The 20566-nt window shown below is 37.5% G+C and overlaps 1 protein-coding gene across 1 annotated transcript in view; it reads left to right on the forward strand.

Moving 5' to 3' along the window:
• The window catches only part of VWA8 (von Willebrand factor A domain containing 8), a 180512-nt gene that overhangs the window by 49485 nt on the left and 110461 nt on the right, over window positions 1-20566 (forward strand). The window contains exons 11-16 of the mRNA XM_042866426.1: window positions 95-229; window positions 310-387; window positions 9691-9851; window positions 10461-10574; window positions 19043-19211; window positions 19542-19619. Coding sequence (XP_042722360.1) covers window positions 95-229; window positions 310-387; window positions 9691-9851; window positions 10461-10574; window positions 19043-19211; window positions 19542-19619 — 735 coding nt within the window. The remainder of the gene's footprint in view (window positions 1-94; window positions 230-309; window positions 388-9690; window positions 9852-10460; window positions 10575-19042; window positions 19212-19541; window positions 19620-20566) is intronic.

A 20566-nucleotide genomic window follows, 5' to 3' on the forward strand; every position in this document is an offset into this window, starting at 1 on the left:
AGAAATGTAACCCAGCCCATACAGAGTTTAGAGCTATCACAATATGTCTTATTAAGTGTTTTGTTTTGTTTTCTTTTGCCTTGTTTCCTTTTAGGTTCCAGCTGGGACTGGGCTATTAAAACAGCATTCTCAATCAGATAAATTCATAAGAACTTCCAGTCATGATCAGCTGTTGGCAGAAATGATGCAATCTCATATGGTTAAAGATATGTGTTTGATTGGAGGAAAAGTAAGAATTTTAATTTCTCATTTCCCTCTTTCCCCATGTTCCTTACAATGTAATTTAGTTATTAATTTCTAACTTTTTAGGGCTGTGGAAAAACAGTTATTGCTAAGGAGTTTGCTGATATGCTAGGATACAGCATAGAACCTATCATGCTATATCAGGTAAGTAAATGATCTGCTGATGATCATGCTTTCAATATGATCCAAAATACAGCACACAGGCAGGTTGTCCATGTAAGGCAGCCTTTATGTACAGCAGCAGCTTCTATAATCAGTAATAATAATCACCAGTGTATGTTTTAAAATAAAGGATACTAAAAATAGCTTTATGGTAATTATGGAGTGTTTTTTTACTTTCTGTTATGGAATACTCATCTAAAATCTTGTCTCACTGCAGACCTGAACAAAGGGGGTAGTATACAGCAATAAAGATAGTTCAATGTTATTACTTGTAAGTTAGCCCTGATAGGGCTTTACTTTCATTTTACTGCCTTCATTGGGAACGTGAGAGATAGATAACTTAAATAAGCAAAATGTAAGCATTCACTGCATCTTTCTGTTAGCAACAGAGAATTGACAATTTGTTTTGTGATTTGACGTAACTGAGCATCATAAAGAAAATGATGTCTTCCATATCTTTCCAGATTTTCTCTCTACTTTTGAAGTATGTTTCCTTTTGGTCAGAGTGGTGACTTCTTGTAATTCATGCATATTGAAGACCTTTTCTCTTTCCTTTTTTTTGTTTGTCCCTATGCTGTTTCATTTTATAATCAATCAGCAGTTTTAATGTTATTTTTCACTGGTATGGAAGAGGTTTCTTAAGTATACTGAGAATAGATAATGTTATTAAAGCTTATTGAGGATGTTCTCAATTATTTTTCACTTTCTATAGGCTTACAGTTTCATTTTTTTTTTACTTCTGTCAAGATCTTTCAGTGTCCTCTTACAGCTTATTTTTTTCTGATGCCTGTCTCATGGGATTTTAAATAATGCTATTGATTCTCTTGATTTACTTTTTCCTCTTATTTATTTATTTATTTATTTATTTTTACATTTCTTTTTAGTCTGATGGTTACAGTGGTGGTGGGACTGCATTGCAGTAGAGATAAAAAAGAAAAAGTTCTATATTCAAAAATGTTGGATCCTAGAAATAAAGAATGAGGATTGGTATTTATATGTGATAAATGCATATTACATTCAATTGATATTAATGCTGCTCATTTTTTTTTAGGTGCTATCACTCTTAGCCGAACTGTTGCTAATTTATTTCAAATTTGGCTGGGATAATAGAGATGTGGCTTTAAAAATAAATTTGGGGAGACCTGTGTGTTTTTTGTGAGGCTTATAGGTAGCTGACTTAACTGTCTTAGAATGACACTTAGGGATAAAGTGAAAGGAAGAACTAGAGAAGTCATAAGGGCTTCAGTGTGTTTTGCAGGTGGTGTCGAGGAGCTGTAGGTATCATCAAGGCTGTGTTTCTAGTGAGCTGGAGGAAAAAATCTACCATAGTTTAAAGTAGCAATGGTTGCAGACAGGTTAGATGTACAGAAAAATCAAATTAAGGAGATGTCAGTTGTCTCAGAGTATGATAAATGTGAAGCAGTGGCCCTGCTATCCGTTTAGGTTTTTTTCTGTTGATTTCATCCTGACAGTGCATCAGACTGTCTCACAGCACTATAGATTGTTTGTTTTTTAAACCCTGAGGTCTGTCCTGCTTAACAGTGATCTCCTGTAGGCACTGTTCACTTGGTACTTGTTTGGAGAATATTGTCAGTCTTAGATCTTGATCAACTATGACCTCATGCCATAGTCTGAAAAATATTGAGGTTAAAAATAGAGTGACTGAATTTGCTTATTACATGTAAGGTTTTCTCCATAACCTTTAGGAATGAAAACACTCTCAAATGAAATATGAAGCTAAGGCTGTTCCATGACCTTGTAAGCCAAAGCATACCAAATATCACAAATTTTGTGGTCATAAGTGATAATTGGCAATATTGTAGGGGAAGATTAGCATCAGATTCAACACAGTATATTCTTAACACAGTATATTCTTTAACACGGTATAATCTTCCCCTTCCTTTGCTTATTTAAATCTTTCCCAGACAGCATGGAAACCTTAAAAGGAAGAAAAAGACAGTGGCAGCTGGTTTGGATGCATGTGGGGAGTGAAGAGATGCAGACAAAAATGGGTGGTTTCATTGAAGGGTTGAAACAGACAAAAGAAAAAAAAAAAAAAAAGGAAAAAAAAATTTGTGATTATGAAAGAAAAAGTCCATTTTATGTTTTTCTGCATTGACACGAGCTTCTTCAAACACGATCCCACTGTTCTGCTCTTCCTTCCCCCAGTATGCCTTTAGCTAATGGAGGTGCAGACTCTAAAAATTTATCTGCATAAATTGAGTCAGATAAGAGATCTTTTCCCATGTTTTAACCTGTCCAGTTGTGATCAGGTTTGGTTTTCAAAGTTACACAGCCCTATCAATGCAATATGATGTTCCTAGTGATATACCTGGCTTTTCCAGAAGTATCTGTTATCCTGTATACAGTCATATAGTAAGATAAGTGCATAGATTCTGGGCTAGAATTATGTCATACTTCTCTCTGCACTTGCAGATATAAATATAAAATATAAAAATATTTTATATATAAAAATATATTTTTAAATCATCCCAAGAAAATTACTTTTACTGCCTTGACAAATGAACATAAAGACAGACTCACTCACACTTTTGTTGTATGAGGTACAGTGATCCTTGTGATGACTGATCCTTGTGGATCTCTTCCAACTCAGGATAGCCTATGACTTTTACTCACCAGCAAAATCAGGGAATTATTTAATTCAGCAAGCTTAAAAACATAACCACTGTTTTTCAGTAGCCTAACTTTAATTAGTATGGCTTCACTGAATAGGAGCAGACGACTTCCTTTTTGGAGATGCATGAATGGAGGAGCTGATGAAGAAATCAGTTAATTGCTGGACATTGTTCTTTCAGAAGGACCTGTTATGGATCCAAGTTGAAGGAGGGAAGATTTAGGTTGGATGTTAGGGGGAAGTTCTTTACTAGGAGAGTGGTTAGGCCCTGGAACGGGCTGCCCAGGGAGGTTGTGGATGCCCCGTCCTTGGACGTGTTCAAGGCCAGGTTGGACGGGGTCCTGGGCAACCTGATCTAAATGTGTATGTTTGGTGGCCCTGCCAGGCAGGGGGGTTGGAACTACATGATCCTTGAGGTCCCTTCCAACCTGGGTGATTCTGTGATCTGTGATTCTGTGTGTGATTACTGCTGAAATAAAATCTAGGCTAAGAGTTTGAAGTATTTCACATTAGAGCGAACCATTCCTTTGGTTTCACCAGGATTTGATCAAGTTAAAAGGGCACAGGGTTTTTGTAGAGCGGCATTTATGGTAATAGGGAATGTTGTTAAAGCAAAAAAAAAACCAACTGTGAGCTCATTGTTCGGAATAAATTCACTCGTGGACATGTCTACCTAACATCCAGGTATATATGTATGTATATATATGTGGTGCTGTTGCCAGAACTTTTTTGAGAACTAAATGGTTTGCATGACACCGAGTTTGTTGGCACCGAATGGGATTTGCCTTTCTCTAGAGGGGAGAAGGGTCCTTTGGGAAAAGCTAGTAGAAGTCATTGGGAGGGCTTTAAACTAGGTCTGAACAGGGATGGGGGTGACAGTGAGCCTTCCTGTGATAAGGTGTGGGATGGCATAGCTGTATTAGGACAGGGGCCTTGAAAGACTGACTTCCTTGAGAGATGCTGGCAACACTGCAGCATGTACAAAATCCTGTGATGATAAGGCAGTGACTGCTGGGAAAGATCATGGAATACATCCTCATGGAAATTATACTAAGGAAGACAGGGAGGTGATAGGGGAAAACCAGCATGGCTCCACCAAGGGTAAATCCTTTTTGAACCTAATGGCCTTTTATGATGGTGTCAGTGCATCAATAGACAAGGGAAGAGCCACTGACATCATCTATCTGGACTTCAGTAAGGACATGGCGCCCCACAACATCCTTCACTCCAAACTATAAAGACATGATTTGATGGGTGGACTGTTCAATAGACAAACTGGCTGCAGAATTGAGTTGAGAGAGTGATGATCAATGGCTCGGTGCCTGGAAGGAGATCAGTGATGAGGGGTATCTCACAGGAGTTGGTGCTGGGACTGATGCTCTTTAGTATCTTCATCAATTACGTTGACAGTGAGGTTGAGTACATCCTCAGCAAGTTTGCTGATGACACCAAGCTGTGTGGTGTACTCAGTACACTAGAGGTATGGGATGCCATCCAGAGGGACCTAGACAGGCTTGAGTAGTGGGCCCAGGTGAACCTTACAGGATTCAACAAATCCAAGTGTGCAAGGTCTTGCACCTGGGTTGAGGCAGCATCCACTACTAAATACAAGCTGGGGGATGACAGGATTGAGCACAGCCCTCCTAGAAAAGACCAGATTATACTAGTGGATCAGAAACTGGACATGATCCAGCAATGTGCCCTTGCAGCATAGAAAGCCAACTGTATCCTAGGCTGCATCAAAAGCAGTGTGGCCAGCAGGGAAGTGATCCTACCCCTCTGCTCTGCACTGGTGAGGCCTCACCTAGAGTACTGCGTCCAGATGTGGAGTTCTTAGTACAGAAGAGACATGGACCTGTTGGAGCACGTCCAGAAGAGGACCATAAAAATGATTCAAGGAATGGAACATCTCTCCTGAAGACAAGCTGAGAGAGCTGGGAGCATGGATAAGGCTGCGAGATAATCTGATAGCAGCCTTTCAATATCCAAAGAGGGAGCTACAGGAAAGAAGGGGACAGAATCTTTAGTAGAATCCATGGTGATAGAAATGGTTTCAAGCTTAAAGAGGGTAGATTTAGGTTATATATATAAGGAAAAGAACTTTACAGTGAGGGTGGTGTGACACTGGCACAGGTTGTGCATGCCCCTGTTCATGATCCCTGTTCCAGATGACCTTTAGAGGTCCTTTCCAACTCTAAGGGTTCTCCGGTTCTGTATTTCACGTGTAAAATATCTCAGAAAATCTTAAAAACCTTTACAGGAGGCAAGACATAAAAAATGACTGAATGCTGCTGAGCTATGCATCTTTTGATATATTTTAAGAATGCATTTGTTTTTTTACACATCAGTAGCTTTGCACAGCAAAGTAAGAACATAGTTTAATGACTGGAAAAATGTTAAATATTAATTCATGCAGTAATTGGGCAATGAAGGCTCTGAAAAGTTTGATAAAGCATACTTAATAGGTTTCTGTATTTTTCTTCAGAAAGTATCTTTTTGGTTTTCTGGGAGAGAGATTATATTGTCCTAAATCATTTCTAAAATGAAAGAGGTTCATATCTGTGCTGTAGTTCATGTTATTTTTCCAGTCATTTCTACAGGCACTAAGAAATTAGATGAAGCTCTTCTCTTTGGTCTGAACAAACAGCAGTATTTTCATTCAGGCTCTGTGAAGAATTGTGTTCTTGGATGTTTGTATATAATGTTTACTTTTATTTTAAATATTTGCTTCATCCTTCTTTCCATCTGAAGTTGATATAAGGACTTGAATAGTGTGAAGTCCTTAGCTGCCTATATTGTTTTCACAGAAATAAACTCTACAAGCTTTTATGTTGTGAGTTGAGAATCAAACATATCCAAACATATCAATCAACATATCCCAAACCTTTTAAGCATATGGATAATTTCTTACGGTAACACTTGTCTCACAGAACAATTACTGTCTAATTTATGGTCTCTGACATTGTACACATTTCTGACTATATTCAGTTCTAAGTAGGCAGATTCTTGACAGAGGAAACTTAGATCCTGATTAGGAAGGATTTGTTTTTCAGGGTTTTTTTGTGTGTGTGTTTAAAAAGCAGCAAATGAGAATCACTGCATCCTAGGAATGGGAAAGAACCTCTGGAGATCATCTAGTCCAGCCCCATATTTAAAGCAGGTTCCCTGGAGTAGGTCCAGGTGGGTTTTCAGTATCTCCAGAAAAGGAGACACCACCATTTCTCTGGGCAGCCTGTTCCAGTGCTGTCATCTCAAAGTAGAGGTGTTCTTTCTCATGTTCAGAGAGAACTTCCTGGGTTCCAGTTTGTGCACGTTGCCTTTTGTCCTGTAGCGGGGTGCCACCAAAAGGAGCCTGACTCCATCCTCTTGACACCCATCCTTCAGATATTTCTAAGAGTTCCTGTGGAATTTGGCTACACTACATTGCTATGTCCACAGTAAGTGGCAGCATGATTTAAATCATTTTAGGTGATATAATAAATGTGAATTTCTTTCCATGCTCTGTGGAGCACGGATTAAGTTCATACAATATTGTTGCGTCTACTTCTTCGTGTACATATTGTATCTGAAATGTCTGCGTGCATTCTAATGCAATGTTTATTTTGGTCCTGGTAGGGAAAAAAATAATCAATACATAGCATCTCTTGTGGGAAAGCTGTTCTTGCAGGGAAAATAGAATGTGCACATATTTGTCCAACTTAGGATAAAGAATAGAATGCATCAGAAGGAAGTACTCAGCTTTAGCAATAAAATAAAAAGATGTAACCATTAGGCATGGTAAATCTAACTGAAAAAGCCTGGCCTCATATAGTTGACACCCACCCTTTAGATATTTACAAGTGTTGATAAGATCCACTCTCAGTCTTCTCTTCTGCAAGAAGCAGCAGCCAGCTGGTTTTTGTGTACTGTAGCTAGGGAACTTTTGGTTGTGATTGTTCAAAATAAAACATTTCACTTCTATTTTTATCTTTCCCTGTAAATTTTCAGGTGAAAAAAAAAAAAAAAAAAACAATATTCAAAGTGACGTTACAACAAATTTCCTGCAACTTGTTCCTCCTTCTCTTGCACAGCAAAAACAATCTTTTAAGCACATCCCTACTGTTTGTGTACTGTGATGTTTTTGTTTCTAGGATTTCTTCTTTTTTTTTTTTTTTTTTTTTTTTTTTTTGCATGACCTCATAGTTTTCCTTCTAAACTCCTTCCAGTTCTTTGAGAATTATTAACAAAATGCAAGTCCAAATTGGCATGAATGCAGGAAGCATAGATTTTTTTTCACCTTGTAATTGCCAAGAACACAATTCGTGCGGAGAACCGTAAGAATGGCTGAATTGGAGATTTGTATTGCGGTGGCTGCAAAGGGGAGGAAAGGAAACAAGTATTTTCTCTGCTCAACTTCATTATTTTTTTTCCTAACCTACAAGATACTTTAGCTTGTATTGCACTGTTTATCTTCTAAGTTACAATGACTGTGACCAATACAAATCAAAATGTTTCAGAAGGCAATTGCTTTGCCCGAAGTAGTGTGTGTGGGGAGAGGGATTAATTAGGACCTTTCTGTTGTCCCCCTCCAAAAGGAGGAATTTTTAGTGACAGGGTGTTATCATCATGGAACAGGCTGCCCAGGGGGTTGTGGATTCTCCTTCTCTGGAGATATTCAAGAGCCAGCTGGATGCCTACCTGTGCAGCCTGCTCTAGGAGGCCTGCTTTGCAGGGGGTTGGCCTTGATGATCTCTGGAGGTCCCTTCCAACTCCTACAATTCTGTGATTCTGTGATCACGCAGTTCATAACATTATAATTTTAATATTATGTATTAAAAATTGATTTAGTGTAAAGAAATAAAAGCAATAAATCACTAAGCAGGGACTTTGCCATAACAAATCACAGAATCACAGAATGACCAGGGTTGGAAGGGAACTTAAGGATCATGAATCTCCAACCCTCCTGCCACATGCAGGGCCACCAACCTCCATATTTCATACTAGACCAGGCTGCCCAGGGCCCAGCAAACCTCTTACTGCCTTTGGGTAGATGTTAATGAATGATGCTTCATTTGAATGCGTCACTTAATTAATACAATTCAGTCATTTAAATTATGATATGAAGTTCATTTCAGAAAATATTTTTCAAGAAAATACACCTCTGATGGTTGTTCTTTTTCTTCTCATGAAAACAGAAGTGTATTTCTCAAGTTGCTGGAATTACAGCTGTGTAACAGTATATATAGCATACTGAGCTCCTGATTAATTCCTGTTCTATATTGTTTCCCTCCTTTAGGTGTGAAGTGTCAGAAAGTGTGTTAGTTGAATGCATGCATTTGCTAACTACACAGTGCACACTTATGATGCAAATCCTGAAAATACTTGCACTTTTTTTTTATGACCTTGCTTAAAAATTGTTTTAGGCTAATTCTTTAATAGAATACTAGCAATGAGCAAACTGCATTAAAAAGCAGAAGGAGGGCAATAAAAATAATGGCTGTTTTGGTACATCTGAATGTGAGGTTTTGGGTTATAAAATGGGGAAGCACTGAATGAACCGGACTTTGTCCTGTTATTTTAAGGCTTTTAAGGAAATTTAGAAAGAGGAAATGATTCAGGCCATATGATGCAATGTGTTCTATTTTTATTCTTGAAAGTTCAAAAGGCTTGTAGTTGTGAAGAGGACATTTGCAAAAGCTGCAGCTACAATAGAAAGTATTTTTCTCATCTGATTTTAGGTTAAATTCTGTTCACAGCGTAGCCTAAAGAAGGAATTTCATCTTTCAAGTCACAAAATGCCATTATGTCTTTGTTGCCCCAGTGTGCATCTGTTGGAAAGTAACAAAATATGTATACTGGACACTGTTGACTAGATTTTGCCTTTATCTGTGTTTTATTCCCTATGCAGTATTTTGTGATACTCTATATACTTTTGATATAACCACCAACAACCAAACTTCTGGTTTAGCTTCAGAAAGGTTATACTGGCAAGTCTGGTACTTACACAGGCTGTATGACACAGTGCCTGTCCATGTGGGTGTTATTTAAAGGTTGCTCCAAGAGCGATGCCTCCTATCTATTTTCATGGAAACTACAATAGATGCAAAGAATACAATACTATTTGATAGAGCAAACTCTCAACTACAAAACTCTGTTTTTCAAAATAGTCCCCACTGTTAGCAGAAATGCACCACCCAATGCCTCACTGTGCTGACATCTACTGTTTGGTCTCTATAAATGTTCAACAAGCATCAGTGAATGTCAGTGGGTGCCATTTTTTCCACATGAAGGGATTCAGTGATACACCTTTGCTTCATATGTACTTCCATGTCAGACGCCACTTTGTCAGACCATCTCACAGCTGCTATCTGTCACACAGCAACACCTCTGACAGAATTTGGGTGAGAAGTTTTAATCTCTACTGCTGTACCACCAACCGCCTTTGGTGTCATGGGGTAACATAATAAAATAGGAGGCATTACTTTCAGAGCAGCCCTCATAATAGTCTTTCAAAAAGTAATTGAAAAATTGCTGCTAATCCTCTTTGGGTGTAGCCCCAGGAAAAACAGAATGGAGTTTTCTAAGGAGAAAGCTTGTAGATGAATACTAGGAGATACTTGTAGATGAATAAAATGCAGCATAACTCAATTCTGATGAATTGGCACTTACAGGACATGACAGCTAGAGACCTGCTGCAGCAGAGGTATACTCTTCCTAATGGGGACACTGCGTGGAGACCATCACCACTTGTTACTGCGGCCCTGGAAGGAAAACTTGTTATTCTTGATGGCATTCATCGAATTAACCCTGGCACTCTAGCTGTATTGCAAAGGTCAGCTTATGAGCACAGCTGGGTAGTGTGCATGTGATCTGTTTGCTGGGCACATATGTACTGATAAATTAAGGTTTTTCTGGTGAATATGACTTTGTAACTTCAACAGTGCTGTAAAGATCAAGCTGAATGTTGAAGCTCTGTGGAACATGTATCGTTCTGTCTTTACATACTTGAAAGCAGAAGCAATTCTTTCAAGTTCCTTAAAAGTCTTTAATGGCACAGGAAATTTCAGTTCTTTGTAAAGACAGTGTGTAAGCCTAAAGAATGAACTATATTTTACTGTAAATTTACATAATAATTTACATACTAATAATACATTAGTAATGTTTGAACAATGATCTGAAAATAGAAAATGCCAGAAAATAGTTTAAATAATTCTCATTATTTTCTATTAAAAGTAAGTAGCTTGGCTAAGTGTCTTTATGCTGAAACTATTTACTTGGGCAAATTGCATAACCTTCACACCTGGATGCGTCTTAGAGTGCTGTAACTTTTTCCAGTGGACTGCGTTGACTGAGACAGCTTTTTAAAAGTGTTAGCTGAAATAAGTGCTGCAAAAAGAAATCAAAGGCTACATAAAGTTTGTTTATTTTTATTTTCAAACAGGCTGATACATGACAGAGAATTGACCCTCTATGATGGCACCAGATTATTAAGGGAGGATAGGTATCAGAACTTAAAAGAAGAATTGAAGATCCCTGATGAGAAACTACAGGAAAGGTAAAGTGTCCACTATGACTTCAGAATGCAAACACTATTTCATCCTGTAAAGCACCTAATCTCCTTTATTTTATTGTGAAGATATCATGCAAAAGTGCTTCCCTCTTAAACCTTTTAATCATCAGGAGAATGTATTTTAATCATCAATTTCCTCATGGTTTTTCTTCTTTTTATTGAATGAGAAAATTATATCCTGTTCAGAATGCTTAAGCTAAAAGAAAATCATTAAATAACTTTAACATGAAGGAGTTAGAAATTGAAGATAAATGGTGCATGCATAAAGGCACAGATATGTAAGTGAGTCATACTTAATTTTGGAAGAATTTATTAAGACCATCTTAAATAAAAATAAAGCCATATTGAAATTTAATATGGCTTGCTACTTTCTTTTTCTCTACTATCTAGAAAGCTGTTTTTTTAATTTCCAACTAATATGGAGCAGGAAATAGGAAAGATAGGTTGGGATCCATTTTGCTTATTCTTTATTGTTTATTCACTTCCACTTGTCTGTTAGAAACATTCTGCAACTCGTAGCATTTTTCTCATTCACTGCTGACTGTACATGATGCGTGGTCAAACACTGCTGATAAATTGTAATTAGCAGAAGATGTATTGTTGAGTGTGCTCCAAGACAAACACAATTTAATATGCAGGTATATATTAAATAAGCCTTGTATAAAGAACTAAACATGCTGTTTATCTCAAATAGATCTAATCTCTCTGAAGGCATTTGAACTTAGATGTCAAAAGTCTCACGTTTATGCTGAGACTTACACTGCAGGATGTGTGTGTTTCTAAACTTTGAAAGAGACCCCAGTTCTGGTAGGGATGCACTCGCAATGTGCCACCTCTTCATATGTACCACTCCCCTTTCTCTCAATGGTCTTGCTAAATATGGTTTTTGTTTGTTCTTTTTGTTTTTCCTTTAACCTCCTTCATAGTTTATACTTTCAGAAAGTTGTTCATCTGGTTTTCTTCTTTGTTGTTTTTTTTCTAGTTCGCTTTTTATCTAAAATACTACACCACCATTTTTGTTGTTAAAAAAACTTAATTTTAAGCCTTTTATAGCATTTACTTATATAAGTAAATATAAGATCTTAAGAGATTTAAGACTACATCTTAAATAAGATGTAGTCTAAGAGTGCTTGTTGCTAATTGGCTGATGAGTCAATACAGCCAGCTAGATGGGCATTTCCTGCATTTATATTGTCTGAGTAAAGAACAAAGAAATGCTTGTAAGGATTTTGTAAGTATTTTAAGCCCAGAATTTGAGAAGAGAGGCGAAGAAGCTCCAAGGATCTATCTTAGATTGTATTCTGACTTCACATTCAATTTTGTACTTCAGTATAAAATCTAGTTAATCATGTTGCCCTGCTTTTGACTGCTTTGGAAGCACCAAAAGTCTTTTTTGGTTTTCCTCAGAAGAGTGTCCCTTTTGCCTTCAGATCACAATGCATGGCTTTCATCTAGCCACTTCAATATTTTGCAATAGAGAGCTTATTGTGAATTTTAAGCACTGAATGTTCTACTTGATTGACAATGGCTTTTACCCTAAATGAAGGGTGTCTCTTACAACAATCCTGACCAGTGTTTGATCTTATAAAAAGTAAACAAAAAAATCCCATCCCACCACATGGGTTCTCTCATATCTGGAAGCTCATTGTGAGCTTTTAGCACCACCTTGGTTACAGCTGAAAATCCTTGCTACTTTGTGAGGAAGTGCTGAGACATCCACCTTCTGGGTGAAATGTTCAATCTAGCCCTATTTCAACTTTTTGCTGTATTGGCTCAGTCAGAGGAAGTTAAGGTAAATTAGTATAAAAATCTGCCAGCTTCTTTGGTTTTGATATGGTCTTCTTCAGTGTCAGTGGGCCACTCATCTGTTCATAGGGTGCTGTTTTGGTCACCCCTTGAGAAGCTGGAGATGTTCCAGGTCCTCATCTTGAACTTTTTGGTTTACCTTTCACTGTCTCCCAGTTATTATGTCGCTAGTTGTTCTTTGATTCCAGTACTGCTTTCCTCACTGTTCTTCTTCCTTTTCAACAGCAGTGACCTGTCACTGTAATCTCCAGTACCTTACAGTGTTGCAGAATGGCTATGCAGAACTAGGTGTTCTTCCCAGACAGCTTCTCATCCAATGTTATCTCACTACTGACAGCTGATTTAATCACAGTGTAGGTGCGAGCCATCCATCATTCACCTGCATAGACTGTTTTATGAAGGGAGCGCACAGTACACTGTAACTTGAGTTTTATTTTAACAGATCATCTAGGACAACTCTTGCTTCTAAATCATGTCTAAATAAAGCCAGGCATTGAGCTTCATTTATTCTGATTTTCTGAGTTTAACTAAAGTAATTTCAGTGTAGTTGCTCTTTGAAAGGCCTGCAGAATATGCATTCTTATTTCTGCAGGGACTTAATCTGGTATTTGCTGAGTGACATGTGAAGGCTACTGTTAGTTTTCCAAAATGAAAGTTCCCTATAGAAAGCAGGTTCAAGTTTTATTTAAAACAGGATTATTTTATTTTCTTTTTATCTTTTTTTTTTTTTCTCCTAAATCTTACTAATTCCGAGGCTTCAGTTTTCATTTGTATATTGGAAATCAATATACATTAAATTGGAACCTAAGATTCATATTATACAGTTAGTGAAATTAAATTTTTGCTTTGTTCTTAGCCTTTTAATTATCTACCCAATCTCACATATTAATGTAGTTCTTATGGGAAATGGTAGAAGAGGAAAGCACATATTGAGAGGCATATCAGTGATGCAGTGGGAAGCACATGACAGTTTTAAGTCTCTAAGCAGTCAAATGGGGCCTGAATGAAGTATCTGAAGGGAAATGAAAGAACAAGATAAAAAGGAATATTTCTGAAGGACCAGAATTTGAAGGGAAGAAACAAATGCTTCATTAGGAAATTATTAGACTGGGAGAGGGCAGGACTGTCTTCAGAATGTGAATAAGAACATGAGATGGAGACTAGAAGGCGGCTGTGATGAAGAAGAACTGATAGCTTATTCCTGTCTTCAGGAAAAACCAAGTAGATGAGGTAGATATTCTCTCTTTTTCTTTCTTTTTTTTTTTTTTTTTTAAGTCATGGTCAGCTTTTGTTCATGAGTGTTCTTGATTGTAGTGACTATTCAAAATGTGGCTTGAAGTTTCTTCTGCAGTGCTTCTAGTCATTCATGAAATAATAATAAAAAAAAAACCCTAACTGTTCCTCTGTATTGCCTTCATTTAAAACTCACTAATGAGGTGGACAGGTGCTGTTGTAAGATACATATAAAATATATATATAATCATATTATAGAATTGTAGAATGGCTTGGGTTGAAAGGAACCTTAAAGATCATCCAGTTCCCACATCCCTGCTGCAGGCAGAATTGCCAACCACTAAACCAGGCACTAGGTCATGATACCCAGAGCCTCATCCAACCTGATCTTGAACAGCTCCAGGGATGGAGCACCCACAACCTCTCTGGGCAGTTTATGTCAGTGTCTCAGCATGCTCTCAGTGAAAAATTTCCCCCTGACAATGTAAATCTTTCCTCTTTTAATTTAAAACCATTTCCCCTTGTCCTATCACAGTCTACCCATTAGAAAGTTGATTTCCCTTCTGTTTATAAGCTCCATTTAAGCATTAGAAGGCTGCAGTGAGGGTCTCTGCAGCTTTCTCTACTCCAGACAGAACAAGTTCAGTTTCTTCAGCCTCAGCCTTCAAAGTAATGTTGTTCCAGTCCTCTGATCATCTTCATGGCCTCCTCTGGACCCCAGCTCCACAGCTTTCTTGATCTGGGTGCCCTAGACTTGGGTGTAGATCTCCAGATGGAGCATATCTTTTGTAATCTAAAAGGGCAAGTGATCATGCTTTTCTGTAGATGACTAGAATTCAGATTTTCATCTAAATTCTGTTTACAAATTCCATTTACAAAATACTATTTCACGATAGGTAAAAGGAGTCCTGCTCTTAACCAATGAGCTGATAATTCTGTATTCTTTCTTTAGTCTGTAAGAGGATTTAAAACACATGAAGATTCTGGGAAAAATTTGAACTATTAAGGGAGAATTTCTTGTAAACACAGCAAGATGCTTTTCATATTTCTATATGAAAATGTTTGATAGTAAAAATAATACAGTCATTTTCCACGGTTTTAGTGCCTTTCATTTTTAATGTTTCAACAGTTATAAAACTTGTGTAATTCATATGAATAATAAAATAGAAAGCAAAAATAGAAGGGAGAATGCTGTACAATCTAATGCTTAAAGTTAAATCGTGAAGGATAGTTTTTCACATCACATTATGGCCTAAGGAAATTACTTGCCTCTGTATATGGAAAGAGAACAGTATTATACTAAAGAATGTGAAAATGCTTTAACCATGGCAGAGTTATTAGTAATGTCTAAGGGGAAAATATTTTTTGGTGCTTGTATTATTTTGAATTTTTGCTGGTTTGAATGCTATTTTTCATAAGTTACTTTCTTTTTTTTTTTTTTTTTTTTTTGCAATTTTGCTTTAAAGATTGACTACTGTCATAAGAGCTAATAAAATATATTGTTGTTCTAAACTATGTAAATTACTGACAATGAGTTATATGTTTATTTCATTACATTGCTGTATCTGTGATGTCCGCTAGCATTTTCCCAAGAAAGGCTGTGGACTGATAAGTGTAATAGCTCTAATAGCACTGAAAAGTGCAAGCAACACACTTGTCCTCATTAGGCTGTGGGATGCTCCTTGGCCTATTGGATAACTAGCAGTGGGCGAGGAGTACTTTTTCCTGTAGTCTTTTCTTGTGCCAGCGTTGCTGTGCAGTGAAGAGAGCCAACAGTCCCAGTGAGATGATATTTGGCCACTTGGGGAAACAAGGTGTTTTTGTTTATGACTTGGGGAGAAGAGTGAAAAAAGCTGAGGAAGCGACTAATGGTCCTTGAAGTTCTTTTACACAGAGGGAAATAATAACTGATGGTGACTGGAAGATTCATTTTCCCAAACAGGTTCAGAGATAAGAAAGAGTGTCTTCAACTACCAAGAATTTTGCATGGGATTTCTTATGCAGTCACCCATTAGTGCACTGAGGTGGTTGTTGTAAGGGTAGCATATGGCTTTTACAAGCAGTGAAGTGCTGGTTTATTTTAACAGGCATTCTTCTAACCTGTTGGAGTGGATATACTCCGCAGTGTTCACACATACATGATAAGTATTGGGTATGGTGAGCAGAAAAGTTTCAATTAGAAGATAACCTAGAAGGATGTATGTAGTAGGATTGTTCAGAAGCTAGAAGTTACTCATGCATGCACAGGTTTAATGCCTTGCAGACTGTGGATGATTTTCCACATGATTAGGTTGAAAGGCAGCAGATAGATGAGAGAAATATAAAATGTGGCAGAAAATGAATTTTGCAACAGTGAAAAATTTTCTATTTGCTGTTTTCTTTTTTCAGCTTGGTGCATTTATAGATATAGTAATTTGCTAAATTGAGAATATTGTGAAATTCAGTAAAAACAGCTAGGAAAGAAAAAATAGGTCATTTGTGGTCCTAATATTATAATAATTCCCAACTCATAAAATTTTGATGGAAAGTGGGATTTATGAAGCCATGCTACAGGGAAAGAGAACCAAGCCCAGTTTGGTTTTGCAGAGTAGCATTAGGAATACAATTCTGCATTTTATTTATTTATTTGTTTGTTTGTTTATTTGTTTATTAAACTTCAGTTGCTTTGAACCATGTGTTGATAAAAGGAAAATCTTTCCCTAAAATCACCCTGAGCAGACTGCATTCTGATCCTCTTGACAAAGACGGTGCTGGTAATCCTTGGTTGGAATTAAGCACTGATGTCAAAAGGATGTAGACATTAGTACAAGAGAGTGCTCTCTGGCTCTGTTGTCAGTGAACATTTAATAGAAAGAGAAAGGAATGGGGATTCTCTCCACTAATCCGACAGCACCAAATCTTCCCACTGTGTTTGAGTTTCAGCGATTTAAAAAGTGTCATGTTTTTAGCAAAATGCATTTATTTGGTATTTGTCTGCAAAGAATACAAGGTGTCAAAGATCTCTGTTTTATAAAGTGTACCTCCGTGTAGTATCTCTGTATTGTATTCCTTTAGACACCTGCTCTGTAATACCTCAGAATAACATAGAAGCTCATCAGTTGCTAACATGGAAACAGGGAACTTTCTCAGCATTGCAGGTTCATGTCATGTGTGGCATTTGTTTTAATAATACACTTAGCTTGACATTTTTTAATATTTCAAACATCATTCCAAACGATGGGCTTCTGAAGTAGCCATATAGTTTCATTCATGTTTAGGAACTGGAAAACTACAGCAGAGGTGTTGTAACCTGTCCAAGTCACAGAATCATAGAATGATTTGGGTTCTTTTAAGGGACTTTTAAGATCATCTGGTTCCAACCCCCTGCTATACGCAGGGACACCTCCTTCTAGACCAGGTTGCTCAAGGCCCCATCCAGCCTGGCCTTGAGTGCTTCCAGGAAGAGGGCATTCACAACCTTTAAAGGAGGTTGTCTAGAGGATCAAGAAGTCTAGAAGATACATCAGTAATTTCTAGCTGGCATACTGATGTTAACTTGCCCCAGTTATCCATCTCCAGCTTCTCTTGTGTTACAGAAGCACCGGCATTAGTCCTTGGAATTTAGGTGATTATGGAAGGGCGGTTGTTTTTCTCCTTAGTAATGGGAGTAAAGGAAACATTTTCTTTTATGATAATGTTTGCTAATGTTCCCTGATCTTCGTTTATGCTTAGTGACAGTGACATTACCATTGGTTCCTCTTTCATATGATGTTTTCAGACATCTATTTCTATTTTTATCAGTCAGGGAGTAGCTCCTAGGCTTATGGCTTTCAGCTAAGAATAACTCATGCCCACCCCCTGTGTTTACCTTTGATCAAGAGTCTGTTTGCTACAATCACTGTGGTGTGTCACAGTTTTACTGTGCCAACCACACAGTCAGTTTTGATAATTTGTGTTTAATGGTCATATTCTGTCTTCAGATTTTCTTACTTATGCTGTCATTTTCCCACTGATCTCCGAATGTTCTGATTTCAGATTTTCTGACTTACATGAAAAATCACACATGATAACAGGCATATCTAACAGTATAAGCTATTTCAATTTCACTTCTTTTTCCAAATTAACACCTGCTGTTTTAATAAATGTACTGAAAAGTTGTTGAGAACAATTCTTGCGTAATTTGACTAGCTTTTTATCCAACTCTTCTGTCTGTTACCTCTAGAAATTGTGTAGTTGTGCTGTTCAATGAGTACCAGTGCATTCCAAATCCAGAGATGTGATGATGTTATATAGGTAAGATAGACAAAAGATGTGAAGAAGGCAAAACCACCCAAGACAGAGGCAATGCCCTTCTACTGTTGTAACACATGCATCTAGAAGTTCTGTATTTAAGCTTGTATTGGTCACAGTAAGCTTCTGTTATCTGCAGTGGAGTGAAATACACAGGCATTTAAGACTTTTTCACCAAATCCTGCAATATGAGCTTTATACAGTGAATAGTGGATGTCTTGCTACATGAAGCTGCAGAGGCAGATAGGATGATGTAGTTCAGAAAGAGATTAGACAAAGTTTTGGATAAAGAACATCAAAGCCAATAAGGATAAGCCCTTGCATTCCTTGAATGGGAATGGAAGAGGGTGAGGGAAATAGGCTGATGATAGCAATCTCTCACATAAGACTTCAGAAGGGCTTATGTACCTTCCCCAGGAAGCATCTGCAGCTGCCACTATCAGAGAATGAACTTCTAGCTGGATGCATGGATTGAAAGACTCAGTGGAGTGTTTATTAAACTCTTCTAAGTCTTAAGCAGCCATTAAAGGGACCTGTTTTCCCCCATGGTGACTTGAAAATGAGTCGAGATATGAAGTATAACTAACTTTCGGGGGTATTATCAAGTTAGGTGCATTAATCCAATCCCTAGAGACTAGGTGATTTTCCAGAGGCTGCAGAGAACATCAGTGTTGCTAAATCCAGCTCTTGGCATTATCTAGGCCAATCTCCACAGTGTCATCCTTTCTGTCAATCTAATAGAGGAACTGCAGGACCAGTAGATCCTGCTCCCTCCTTGATTTGCCTGTTAGACATACTGCTTTAGGTAAAGCACTTCTAAAAATCTAATTGGTGAGATGTGTCCTTTCAAAACATACAAACCAGTAAACAATAGCTTAGCTGCTGGTGTTTGCTTGTCTTGAGGCATGTAGGTCATATTGCAGATGAGAAGTGGATGCCATTCTCAGTGTGAAAAATGAGGAGCAATTTATGTAAGTGCAAGTCATATTATGCAGTTTCTGTCTTTTTTAGTAAAGTTGCATTGCAAATATCTGAGTAGGTATTGTGATATGATACAATAATATATATATATATTTTCATCTAGTATAAAAAAATAAATGTGATATTCACTGCAGATAATGCATTTTTGAAAACTTTTTTGGCAGGTCCATCTTTCCTATCCACCCCTCATTCAGAATAGTTGTCCTAGCAGAACCTCCTGTCATTGGAAGTAGTACCCAACAGTGGCTTGGTCCAGAGTTTCTGACACTGTTTCTTTTTCATCATGTTCGATCTTTAAGCAAGAATGAAGAAATTCAAGTTATTAAAGAAACGGTAAGTATGTTCAATATTTTAGGCTGGTAATTGTTTATTGATTTTTTTTGTTCTTAACTATATGAAAATATTTTGCTGTTCCCGATGATGTTTGAATGTAGCACAAATGAAACTTCATTTTCAAAACCCATTTATCTCTTAATGGTATTAGAATAAATTTGCATTCTTATCATGATATTAAATGATGACGTAATAAAAAAAACAATGTCAAAACTGTATTTCTTTTTCAGTGATGTAAAGCAACCATATATGCAATGTACCTGTGTGTAGCTGTATATGGAACTTCAATCTATCTTGCATTCAGATTAATACTGTTTTTGTTTCAAGCAGATTCCAAATGTACCCAGTGTTGCTGTGGAGCAGTTGTTGTCATTAACACATAAGCTTCGGGAGACAAATGACACCACAGTGAGTCAGTTTTCTTGTGTTTTTTTTTTTTTGTTTGTTTCAAATCTGCTTTCTACTATGACACTTTGTTTTCAGAGAGGCTGGCTAAGGCATACTAAGCAAGCAATGGTGTGATTTTAGAGGCTGCCTAATTCCCAGGAAGTGATTACTGGTAGTTACTGCACCATATACTGTAGTTTCTTTGATTTTTGTTGCACGTTGTTAAAATCTGACTAAGTAAAGCTTTCAGGAAATTGGCCAAATCTCAGGGGCAGTGGAAACTACCAAGCCATATAATGGCCTGGATTGAAAGGGACCTCAAGCATCATCAAGTTCCATCCCCCTTGCTGCATGCAGGGCCACCAACCTCCATATCTAATACTAGACCAGGCTGCTCAGGGCCCCATCCAACCTGGCCTTCAACACCTCCAGGGATGGGGCATCCACAACCTCTCTGGGCAGCCTGTGCCAGCACCTCACCACTCTCATAGTAAAGAACTTCCCCCTGATATCTAACCTAAATCTTCAACTTAAAATCGTTTCCCCTTGTCCTGCCATTATCTACCCTTGTAAAGAGTTGACTCCCCTCCTGTTTATAGGCTCTCTTTATGTGCTGAAAGGCTGCAGTGAGGTCACCCTGCAGCCTTCTCCAGACATTATAAAATGCTAGCGGGCAACAGCAAAGATTAGGAATGTGAAAGGGAAAGCTACAGAATTTTTAGCTGTGTTACTGCTACAGGCTCTTCTGTTGAAGTAGTCTTATCAAGAAAAATAAGTTCTGCAGACATAGTAAGCACAAAATTCTTTTAAAAAGACAGTCAAATGTTGGTGAAAAGTAGAAGGAATCATTGCTATGGCAACTAACACTCTAGATGTTTTTAATGTAAATAATGTAAAACATTTTGGTGGAATCACTAGTTCAACTGGTATGCAAATGTAATCTGCTCTTAATTTTCATCATTTTGACA

This window comes from Lagopus leucura, unplaced genomic scaffold, assembly GCF_019238085.1.
Source record: "Lagopus leucura isolate 7727_CA_CO unplaced genomic scaffold, USGS_WTPT01 Super-Scaffold_100001, whole genome shotgun sequence".
NCBI lineage: Eukaryota > Metazoa > Chordata > Aves > Galliformes > Phasianidae > Lagopus > Lagopus leucura.